This window comes from Vulpes lagopus, chromosome 12 (genome assembly GCF_018345385.1).
Source record: "Vulpes lagopus strain Blue_001 chromosome 12, ASM1834538v1, whole genome shotgun sequence".
Classification (NCBI taxonomy): Eukaryota; Metazoa; Chordata; class Mammalia; order Carnivora; family Canidae; genus Vulpes; species Vulpes lagopus.
The window spans coordinates 38,185,599-38,197,912 of record NC_054835.1 but is presented as its reverse complement, the minus strand read 5'-3'; the positions used below and the strand labels follow the sequence as shown (position 1 = coordinate 38,197,912).

Sequence of the window (12,314 nt, the reverse complement as noted above, 5' to 3'; positions counted from 1 at the left end):
TTGTAGGCCACCTCAAGTAATCGTAATAGCAGTCCTCACAGAGCCTGTGAGGTCTTATCAGCCCTGTAGCAGGTATGAACTCAGTCCATACTCAGATGTGAGCCAAAGCTTGCCTGGTCTGTCTGTCCGTCTTTCTTTCTTTCTCTTTCTTTTTTTTTTTTTTTTAAATTTTTTTTAAACTTTTATTTATTTATGATAGTCACAGAGAGAGAGAGAGATAGAGACAGAGGCAGAGTCACAGGCAGAGGGAGAAGCAGGCTCCATGCACCGGGAGCCCGACGTGGGATTCGATCCTGGGTCTCCAGGATCGCGCCCTGGGCCAAAGGCAGGCGCCAAACCGCTGCGCCACCCAGGGATCCCTTTCTCTTTCTTTTTAAAAAAGATTTTATTTATTTATTCATGAGAGATAGCGAGAGAGAGGCAGAGGCAGAAGCAGGCTCTCCATGGGAACCCGATGTGGGACTCGATCCCAGGACCCCAGGATCACAACCTGAGCCAAAGGCAGATGCTCAACCACTGAGCCACTCAGGTATCCCAAGGCAAATGTTTTAAAATATTATTCAGCCCATCAGAGATATATGGAAATGGGGCAAAGTCAGTTATTTGGGATTACCTGAAAAATAAGTGGTGGAATATTCTTTCCATGGTGCCTCCTACCTTTCTCACTGCAGCCAAGAGAACTGGAGAACCAGACCTATGGGTCTGGCCAGGGGGAAGTCCTAGAGGAGGGAGCAAATGATAGGCGAGCTGACATTTTGAGGGTCCTGACCATGTGCCAGGTAGGGCGCTAACATTATGCAGGCATCAGCACTCACTTGGTCCTTCTAACAATCCTCATGCTGATGCTGTCATACCTCATTTTATAGAGGAGCCACTATGGTTCAGGGAGGTCAGTAACTTGCCCAGGGTCACACTGCCAGGAAAAGGTGGAATCAGGTCTCACCTGGCTTAAAAACAGCGATCTTGCCCCTTGACTGCTTTTCTTGGTGCTGAAAAAAATTTTTAAAGGTCTTTGTGGATCTGGGGGACTGGAAAAAATAGTGAAGGGGTGAAATGCAAGGCAGATGGGGTAGCTTCCATTATTCTGATATTGTCCAGGATTAACAAGGAGCAGGATACGGTGCAGGTATTGAGAGCATATATTCTCAAATGAATTAAAGGAAAAAGGAAAAAGAAGAGACAGGAAGTTGGTAATCCAGCCCAGGAGTTAAAGGCTATCTCACATGGTCTATCTTGGGGTACAGGGAGATGTGAACGAAAGGGATACAGCCAAAAGTGACCCGCCTTGCCAGGGCAGAGCCAGAGAGCAGAGGAGTTAGTGGGAGCGGGCTGCTAGAGGGTACACGGACTCCTCTGGCACCAGCCAAGCACAGGAGCAGAGAGGGCCAAGGGGGCAGGAGGTAGGGGGGCTGGATTTTAAACCTTGTTCGCTTGCAATTGAGCGCCACCCACTGAAGAGAACCAGTGTGATCTCTGGGTGGCAGCAGCTGCCACAGAGCCTGTGTGTTTTATTACAAGGAGAACCAGGCCCTCACCCAGAAGAACTGTGTGCAGCACAAGGGCTCATGTGATGAGCAGCTGAACAGAGTAGAACACAAAGACAATAGCAAGAAGTGACAACTAACTCAGAAAAAATAGCCACTCTTTCAGTACCTGTCACACTCATTTCTTCACTGTGTGAGTCTTTCTGGGCTAGGACTGCAATCCATTGATTAGGGAGCCAGTTTGCATTCCATGGACCCCCAACAAGATGGCAGCTGGGAACCAGCCCTGGGTGAGTGGGAGAAAAGCTGCTTTGGGCACAGCGTCACCTTCAGTCACTGTGGGAGGGACTGGCTGTAGGTGGCACTAAGTCTTTTTGTCTGCCAGTGGTAGATGTGGACTGGGGCTATGGTGGATTTTCAGTGGTCTAGATTTGGAACAGATGGATTTGAATCAAGTTAATTTTCCCAATGATGCTGAGGGTGATGTTGGCCAGTTTGATTAGCCAGTTCATTATTTTCATCTTGCAGTAACAAAATAGACTCAGAGTTTTAGTCCCTGTTTGTTGAAATTCCAAAAGAAAACGTCTTTCTGTTATAAGTCTACAACTTCGTTTCATTTTACTTTGGCTTTTGAGAGGTGCTTTTTACATTGGATTTTAAAATAATTATTTAGTAATTAAATTTTGCTTTACATGGTTCTAAAGTAAAATCTATAGAAGCAGATATATTCAAAGAAGTCTACTTTCTAATTTTCTTCCCTCCACCTGGTTCTCTTTCCCCTAGAGGGGGACTTTTTTTTTTTTTTTTTAGTTCCAATGGGCTTTTACTGAGGTAAATTAACAAAAACCAAGATTTTATCAGCCATCTTTTCTGAGCCTTATAAACTCAGCAGAGACTCTGGTCCACACACAGGTACATATAATACAGCTCATTACAGTGAAAACAGAGTCCCCCCGGAACATTTGCCAATTAGCAGAAAGCCAATTCTCCCCTTTCCCCAAATGTTTTCAAAATTTTGAATCCCCACTGTTCACTTCTCAGGGGGAATTGGTCCCTTGTGGCTAGGAACACTGGAATTCTATCCTGTTTTTACTGAACAAAAAATATATTTCTTCGAGGTTTTGTTTTTTTTTTTAAGCTTTTATCTATTTACTTGAGAGACAGAGAGAGCACAGTGGAGGGAGGGGCAGAGGGAGAAGGAGAAGCAGACTCCCCACTGAGCAAGGAACACACAGGGCTCCATCTCAAGATCTCAGACCTGAGCCGAAACCAAGAGTTAGACATTTAACAGACTGAGCCACCCAGGCTCCCCTCAGGGGTGGGACTTTTGAAGAAGGAATAGTGAAGGAGAGGAAGGGCATCCCCTCCAGGAGGAACAGTTTATTCAATGGCTCAGAGGTCTGAGAGGTCTCCAAGTTCTGGGGAGCCTTGGGCAGCTTCGTTATGGCCACTGCCATGGTGTTGAGTCATGGAGAAGAACAAGAGGAAAGAAGACTGGGAACAAATTGTGAAGAGCCTTGAACATCTGTGAGCAAAAGGGAAGCCAGAAAAAAGCCTTTTTTTAAAAAAAAAATTATTTTAATTTATTTGAAAGTGAGAGAGAGCATGAGAAGGGTGAGGGGGCAAAGGGAGAAGCATAAGGAATCATGCTTCCAGAACCCTGGAATCATGACCTGAGCCAAAGGCAGACACTTAACCAACTGAGCCACCCAGGTGCCCCGAGTAAAGACCTTTAAAATGGGTGGTAGAGGTGCAGGAGGGGAAGAGGCACAAAATGTACAAGCTATACATTGTGGATTGTTCCATTTGTTTCATGTTTTGGGGCTTTGAAGCAGTAAGCCTCAGTCCTTTAGAGCATTTTCCTGACATGGAACTCTTGCTTGCTGTTCCCCACAAGAATCTGTGGGGGAAGACTCACAGGAAGGGTTAGCCAGTAGAACTTCTTGAGGAAGCCACAGGCACACACCTGGTGGTGTAGAAAGAGTTACAGGCATGAAATGTTTTCTCCAAGTTGTGCACCAGAGGAGGTCTTCAAGCCGATTTGCACTTGTGGTACCACCCTACGCCTCCCAGTCCTTCCTCAGCTTCCTGGTTCCCCTTAGGAAACCGGGCAAGGTCCTCACCTTGGCTTTGCAGGCACCCACCCCACCCCCAGCCTCATCTCTCACCGTGCTCCACTCACACCCTCTCTGCCTTCCAACTACACTGCAGTGCTTTTTATTCCCAACTGCTGACTTGGGGCCTTTGCTCATGCTTTTTCCTCTGTTTGGAACCCTTTACCCCGCCCCATATTTCACCCCTCTGTCTTGACACCCATTGTCTGGGTGAGGCCCCCAATCAGAGCTTCATTATGCTGAGTTTTAATTTTCACTCCATCTCCCTCCTTTGTTAATTCCCTGAGGGCAGAAACCATGTCTCCCCCCAGTGCCTACTCCCGGTGCTCAACTCAGTAGTAAACATCCAATAAATATTGCTTGAAGGAAAGAACAGGAGACTAGGAAAAGTTGGCTTGTTTGGAGACTTCTACAATTACACTGCTGTGTGACTTCAAGCAAGTCACCTTCCCCTCTCTGTGCTTCCCTTTCTTTGCCTCTAAAATGAAGGATTAAGGGTGCCTGGGTGGTTCAGCTGATAGAGCGTGAGACTCTTGATCTCAAGGTTATGGGCTTGAGCCCCACATTGGGTGTACAGATGACTTAAACATAAAATCTTTAAAAAGTAAAAAAGAGGGATCCCTGGGTGGCAGAGCGGTTTGGTGCCTGCATTTGACCCAGGGTGCGATCCTGGAGACCCGGGATAGAATCCCACGTTGGGTTCCCGGTGCTTGGAGCCTGCTTCTCCCTCTGCCTATGTCTCTGCCTCTCTCTCTCTCTCTGTGACTATCATAAATTAAAATAAATAAATAAATAAAAAGTTTAAAAAAAATAAAAAGTAAAAAAGAACAAACATAAAATGCAAGGTTGGACTAAATCTCCCTCAAGTCCTGTCTGTACCTACAGCGACCAAAGCCATAATGATTCCACTAATCTTACACATTCTCTTTCTCTTTGAAGATGACACCAAGTTGAATCCCTATGCAGGAGGAGATGACGGTGAGTACAGAGCTACCTGCCACTCCGCATCAGACCCACTGCCTCTTGGAAGCCTTCCCTGCCGCCCCCAGAAGAGGGTGCAGCAGTCACCTGGCCTCTGTTATTGTTCTGAGGTGGGGAGGACTGCAACAACAGCAACCTGAGCTTCCAGACCCTGGGCTGGGCTCCTGGGCCCATGAGATTGAGGGAACAGTCTGCCTCTAGACAGTTTTTATCAGCCAGGAACCTCCAGAGATCTTTCTGGACTGGTCACTGCCCTGAAAGGAGTGAGAGGAGGAAGGAAGGGCTTAGTAGGCACGGCAGCGTGGGGCCTGTCACCATTGGCCTCAACTCTTGTCCCCATGGGCCTCCCAGTCAATGAGGACTAGAGACCAGTTTCTCCCACATCCAGTTTCCTTTGATTCCCTGCCCGGGTTGGCAAAACGTATGCAAAAGTTGTCCATCCACCCCACTTTTTATAGGGTACCAGAAGTTGGGGTCCTTTGCTCCCAAGATTAACTGTGAGGAACAGTCTCCTCTCTGATGATGTGACATGGCCCCGTGCTCCTGCCCCTCATCCAGAGCCAGCTCGGGCCTTTGCTACAACCACTGCACAGTGGAGATGAAAATACCTTCCAACTCTAGGGACTGGGGATTGTTATCTTGGGTTCCCGCAGGGGAGAAGAGGCCATTGAGACAGCAGGGTTTGATGCAGTCTTCCACCAGAGATGAAGCCATTACCGCTCTGTGGGCAGCAGGTGTGAGTGTGCATTGTGTCTAGGGCGGCAGTGAGGAGTAGGGGCTGGGCCACGTTCCTCTCGCTCTGTACCATGCACTCAGCCCGAATCCTGATCATCAGATCTCCAGGGTCACTGTGGGCTGACTACCAGGTCAGAGGAGGCTAGCTTAGGGCGTGTCACCTCACCAGTCCCACCTGTTGGTAGATAGTGGCACTAACCATGTGCTGGAGTGCCCCAGCAGTTTTTCTCTTGGGTTTCTTCTGCTTGTAGAGAAGAAGGGAAGGGGAGAACACTGATTGGGATGCATGCAATGTCCTATTAAAAGTCCCCACTTCCTGTTGATTACCATTCTACCCGTTAGCCATGTAAAAAAGTATTTGATATTTCTTTTACTTATATGCTTCTCTATCTTTTCTGCTTTATTGTCTCCACATCCCTTTAGGGTAGGGAGAAAAAGCAAGTAGCCACTCGAGGTAATATGGCAATATAGTTTCTTAGTGACTGGCCGATTCTGTCCTTGGAGCAAATCAATTCAACTCTCTGTATTTCTGGTCATACAAGAAAGGGGTAGTACTGGATGACCTTCCAGCTTGATAGTCTATGGCAATACTCAGTGTCCTCTGTGGGATATATTTCAAATGCTCAGGATGTTCCCAGAGATTGCCTGCTGGTTTATTAGCCCTCAGAGGACCTGGTTCACTCTTTTATTGAGCTCCTACCATGGGGCCCGCCATTTTTTCTAAGAGCTAAGGACAGAGAGGTGAGTAAGACACTGTCCTTGCCTTCCAGGAGGCCACAGTCTGATAGGAGACAGTGACAGGTGAAAATATTGTCACTTCATTATCAAAATAGCTAATACTTATTGAGGTCATCTGAGATACCAGCCCTGGTCTTCAGCAGTTGAATGATCTGGTTAAAACCTTAGGGTTTTAACACTAATCCTGTTAGGTGGTCATTATTATCCTTGTTTTACAGAAGTGAAAGCAGAGGCACAGGGAGGTTATGTAATTTGTCCAAGGTCACACAGCTAGTAAGTACCAGAGCCTAGATTTGAACCAGGTAGCCATACTCCAGATCCAAAACTCTTCACCATCACATAACCTTTGAGAACTCCCCAAAAGCACTTAAGTGGCATGGGTATTGGATAGAACTTCTCTTATGATCCTTATTAAACATTTGGGCAACTTTTAAGTGATCTTGGAAAACCACCGGAACCTTGCCAAGTCCAACATTAATGCCATACTCATGATTCTACTCACTCCCACTCTACCTATGTACATGTTTCATAAGCAGACCCAAAGGTTCTGCTGGTCTTCCCCTCAGAGATTTTGTCACAACCTGGGACTTTGTGTTCCCACCTCCCCTGCTCCCCTGTAGCCACCCCCAACCCTGCCGGTCTCTCCACAGGCCTTCAGAACAATCTGTCCCCCAAGACAAAGGGCCCTCCTGTGCATCTGGGCACCATCGTAGGCATCGTGCTGGCGGTCCTCCTGGTGGCAGCCATCATCCTAGCTGGGATTTACATCAACGGCCACCCCACCTCCAATGCTGCGCTCTTCTTCATCGAGGTCAGTAGCATTTGGCCATAGCTCTGCCATCTGCCTCCCCATCAGCATTCCCCTGGCCACGGGGTGCCTGCCTGGCCCCACCTCATCCCTCATGCCCACATGCCTGACTCCTGTTCCTTCCTGAGGGACCTTCATTGACTCCACCCTGGCACACTGTGCACTGGCTGGTGTCCTTGTAGCCCCCGGGACTCCCCCAGGAGGGTGCACCCCTTCCATCCTGTTGAACAGCCCGTCCGTCTGCCTTTTGCCCCTGACCCCCCATTTGTGAAAATCAGAAGATTCTCCAGAGGAAAGAAAGAAATCACTAGGAATTGTGCAGCCAATCTTTAATGCTTGGTGGTCTCTCAACCCCCAAATTCCAGGCCTGGTGCTCATTCAAAGCCATAGTGGAACTCAGATCTCTGCTTCTTTGCCTGTTGTGTGGGTTTTTAGGTTAGAACTGTTGAGACTTGGTAATCATAAGAGTGCTCTCTGGGAGCTTTCATTGAGGATCCTATGCTTTGGAATGTCTCAGAATTTGGAAGAACCAGTTCAAGTATAGTCTGGGGAGTAAAAGCCAGCCCCTTTCTCTTTAAATTTTATTTTGTTATTTTATTTATTTAAGATTTTATTTATTTATTCATGAGAGACACAGAGAGAGGCAAAGACACAGGCAGAGGGAGAAGCAGGCTCCCTGTGGAGAGCCCAATGTGGGACTCGATTTCAGGACCATAGGGTCACAACCTGAGCCAAAGGCAAACTCTCAACCACTGAGCTACAAAGGCATCCCATCAGCCCCTTTCTCTCTGGGCCACACTCCTGGCCACATTTCTCTCAAGCACCTGCTCCCGTCCCCTGCTCTGAGCCCATGATCCAGCTTGGCTTGTGGTCCAGTGCTGCTGCCTCTGTGCCTGCAGCCTCCCACACAAGGATCACAGGCCCACTGAGTGCCTCACTCAGGCACAGGTAGCCTCCTCCTCTTTGGTTAGAAACCCCTGTTTCTTGTAAGGCCTCACCCGTCAGCCTTAAGTTTTAGCCCCACTGGGTATCACCCAGGGGACTGCAGATCCCCAGCCACAGAGATGCTGATGAAGCAGGTCTGAAATGGGCCCAGGAATGTGCATGTTCATCAGCTCCCCACCAACTCAGCTCCTCAGCTGACTCTGCTGCAGGGCCTGCACTGTCTGGAGGGTTATCTTGGCATTTCCAGAACCTCCCAGATCATTCCTTCTCTTACCCACTGCCTCACTTTTCATAGTCTCAGGGTTCCACTCGGGATGTTGCTAAGGCTCTTATTACCTGTGTCCTGCAGTCCATGCCGTGAGGGGTAAAATGATCTCCTCCCAAACTCCTTGGGCACGCAGCAAGGCTCCCAGCAGTTGAGGGATCACGGTAGGAGGGAAGCTTCTGCAGAGTGGGGTTGAACTCCACTGGCTCACAGTAGCCCCCTCACCCCAGACCTTGTAAAGAGAGTCTTGGTGCTCAGCACTGTCCCTGGGATGGGAGTGGGGGGGGGGGGTCCCAGGTGGGTGAGGCCATGACTGCTGACTCTGTCATGCCCCCCACAGCGGAGACCTCACCGCTGGCCAGCAGTGAAATTCCGCAACCACCCCAACCACTCCACCTACACAGAGGTCGAGCCCTCGGGCCATGAGAAGGAGGGCTTTGTGGAGGCTGAGCAGTGCTGAGAGCACCAGGTCTCTCCATGGAAGGATAGGAAAGAAGACCCCAGGACCCACCCCCCCGCAAAAGACCAGTCAAAGCAAAGAAGTGACTTTTCTTGGCTTCCTCTGAACATCCCCTGTGAAGATGGAGATGAGACCGTGGCTTATGGTGCCAGAGCCACAGTGTGGCCTTCACATACCATGTCCTGGAGCAAGGGGCAAAAAAGCAACCACAAGAGGTTTTTAAGGGACAACAACTAATTTCATCCCATTTTGATGGGAGCAGTCTCCCCTTCTGGGTCTCTCAATGGTCTCCTCCGTGGATCCCAGAGGCCCCTCCCACCTGGAGGTGGCCAGATGCCCTGCTCCAGTCACCTAAGGCCTTTCCCTATGACACAGAGAACAAGACTCTAGATTGGGGCCACAGCCTTGCAGGGTCCATAGACTCCAGAGCTGGTCCTCATGGCTATGGATGCAGTATATTTTGCCCCAGCCTCGGTGGCTCTGGAAGTCTGAAGAAGTTCTGGCCATCTGTGATACACAGCCATGGCTTTGGCTGGTGTGTCGTCATCGAGGAAAGCCAAATGGGAGGAGAGGAAAGAACTGGTGTGGGAGGAGTTGCATTTTTAGGCTTTACTCCCTAGAATTACCCTTTCTGCTGAGAACCAGTCCGTCTGCATCGAAAGTGTGTGCAGCCCACATCATGGGCTTCACCCCAGCTACGGCCCAGCCTTGGCCTGGCGAGCTGTGCTGGCCACGGCTGCATCCACGGCCGTGGGGGCTCTAGATTCTGAGGCACATTTGGTGTCCATCATGTTCCCTGGCTCATCCTGCTGTCAGCGCCAGGAAGTACCTTCAAAGACAGGGCCTGCCAGACTTGTACTTTTCCTCCTCTGAGCTAGATTTTTATAGCCATTAAAGAGAAGAAGCCGGGTACCAGGAGGGCTTCTGGAGACAAACTCAGCAGGGGACTTCAGCTGGATTCTGTTGAGGAGCAAAGCTGCTGGAATGGATGGGACAGAGGAAGCTGGCGTGGGAAGGAGGGACTTTCTATGGAAAACCTTGACCTAGAAGGTGGCTTCTATCTCCCCAGCTCTGCCGGAAGCTTTTGGAAAAAAGTGTTTTAGGCTCCCAAACTTAACCTTGGTTTTAAGGGAATTCTGTCCCAGGGATGAGTTGGGGCTGCTTCTGAAGAGCATTTAAAATTAAAATCTATAGCTCAACCTCATTCAAAGTAAAGAATATCAGCATCAAATAAATGTTAAATCCGTCTCTATGTCGTAGTCACGTCCTTTTATGCACATCGCCGGGTGACATTGCAAAAGAAAGAAGTTGGTTTCAGTACAAGGCCTCCTGAGGTGGGGGGTAGGGAGTCTGCGAATAACCAGACATTTCCAAACATATATATATGTGATATAATATATATATATATATTACATAAACCAGACAAGGAAGAGCTATGGGGAGGGTCAGAATGTGAGAAAGAAAAAAGACAGTGCAGCCAAGAGAATAGGGTTCTTTCCAAGCTTCTAAAGGACAGAAAGGTCTGTAACTGAACTGTCTTAATGAGAGAAGAGCAGCCAGGCGCTAAAATGATCTGGGCTCCCAGCACTCCTGGCCGGCAGGAGGGTGATTTTTGCCCTTGCCTGACGAGCAAAGCATCTATGACCTTTATGTGTCTAAAAGGGCCAGCGAGGCAGTTCCTATCATGGCCAAATGTAGGGCACAGCACCATTTATTTGCTCTGCTCCCAAACTCCAGCAAGCTTCTTCCCAGTGGGAGCTCTGCCCACTGTTCTGGAGTCCTAAAAGGAAAGAGCACTGAGAGTGAAGAAAGGTATAGGGATTTGGTGAGGCCTCTGCTGTAACCACGATAGCTGGAGAAAGTTCGAGATGCCTCTGGCCAGGTCAGAGCAAGCCTGACTGACCCCAGCGATGACATGGTAAGGGCAGCAGGTGGCCTGGTTTGTTTACAGCAAAAAGAGCTAAGGATGTGTCACTGGATATTAAAAGTCTTTGGACTTCTCAAGCCAAAACACAGTCCAGTGCTCCCAAGATACAGAGCCAGGCATCTCACAGAGTTAATGCTGGTTCCCAGCTACCCTTAGGATCTGTGATAAAATAAGTGTCTCATGGATGCAGGACTTTTACTCCAAGGTTTAGAGCAGGTTAGCTGGGTAGCCAGAGAAAGGGGCTTACTTGGAGAATGAGTGACCAGAAGGAGACACAGAGGTCTTGTGGTCAACCTTCCACTGTTTAGCTGACAGTTCAGCAAGGCCAACTCTTAAGAGAGTCAGCATGAGAGAAAGAAGAGGAACACAGAGGCCAGGGATGAGGAGGGCCTGAGGTCAGGCTGAGAGCACCACCTTTAATCCACTGCCCTCAGATGCATGGACCTGTCCAGTGAAGTCCCAGGGTTTCTGATTCTAGAACATGAGTGCATATGAGCCGAGCCATCAACCCCTACAGGCCTGTGACGCTGGAGGCCACTTCTTCAGGTCTCAGCCGGGAGCACAAGGTTGAAAATGTCCTTTGGTCACTATTCAAAGTTCTATAAGGCCCACTGGAGGCAAGCTTTTAAATTTGTGTACAGGGCTCCCTGTGTGTGTACAGTATCCCTGTGTGTGTATATATATACATTTAGGCATGCATCCATGTGTGTGCACACATGTGTGTATTTTATTGCTAAGAACATCAGATAAAGCTGTTGCTGTGCTCAGGCTTAAGGCAGTGGCAAAAGCTGCCAGCCAACCACACTGAAAAGCAGAGTGTTCAACACTTGAGTTGATCACTTCTCTGGTTGTGGGCAGACTCCTTGGCATTGGGAACCCACACCAGGTAGAGTCACAGAGAAAATGTAGCCAACCTCTCTCTGTCTCTCTCTACCTCTGTCTCCACCTCCTTTATCCCCCATTCCACCTCTCAACAAAAACCCACCTGAACTCACACTCAGTGTTAATAATAAAAAGCAACTTTCTTCTACGATTTCCGCAGTGTGCAAAATAAAGTGCCAAGAATTTTTAGTACATTCTGCAAATCGCCACTCCTGCCTTGGTCCGATGACTAGTATCTCCTTTAAGGACCTGCATTAAAGAGCACAGGAGCAGCCTGTCCATCAGGGGTCCATCTCCCAACCTCCCATCCTACTTCCAGGAGAAAGTCTGGAAAGAGATCCCAGCTATTTGTTTATTTGGGATTTGTAAATCCCTGGAAGTAAACTTCGTGGGTTTCCAATCTAGTATCTAGAGATACAAAATAAATCCACATATGATGAGGCTGCCGCATTGATGCATTGCAAACCATGTTAGCGGCCTCATTATGCTTTTATTACTTGGCATTTTTCGTTCACAAAACACAGTTAAGCACACCAAAACAAAGAGAGGAAAGATTTGAACTCTTCACAGCTAAATCAGCTCTGCCAGATTTTAGGCTCCAAACAAACTTATTTATAAATAAATATGCTGTGTTCACCAAATAAGAAGGAATGTGCTGGAGAAGGCAGCAAGGACTGCTGGACAAAGCACTACGGAGCTGGTCGGAAGGTGGGAGCTGTAATCCCAGCCTTGTGTCCCCAAGAAGCTTTGTGATGTGGGCCAAGTCATCCAACTTCCCTGGATGAATAGGGAATATGCTCCTCTCCTTAGCAAACAGCCTTACCTACCCCCCTCTTCCCCCCAGTTCACATAAGCAGCTCAGACCAAAGCAACCCTTCCTTTCCATTTTCCTGCTAGGGTTACCATCTTGCTCTAGTCTGTCTGGGACTTTCTTGGTTCTAACACAGAGCATCCCATGTCTCAGGACACCCCTCC

The 12,314-nt window shown here is 48.5% G+C and overlaps 1 protein-coding gene across 1 annotated transcript in view; it reads left to right on the top strand.

Moving 5' to 3' along the window:
* Positions 1–9,782, top strand: part of PLXDC1 (plexin domain containing 1) — a 61,597-nt gene extending 51,815 nt beyond the window's left edge. Inside the window, exons 12-14 of the mRNA XM_041726638.1 lie at positions 4,538–4,576; positions 6,703–6,863; positions 8,411–9,782. Of these exons, the coding sequence (XP_041582572.1) occupies positions 4,538–4,576; positions 6,703–6,863; positions 8,411–8,530 (320 nt within the window). The 3' untranslated portion in view covers positions 8,531–9,782. The remainder of the gene's footprint in view (positions 1–4,537; positions 4,577–6,702; positions 6,864–8,410) is intronic.
* Positions 9,783–12,314: the final 2,532 nt, after the last annotated feature.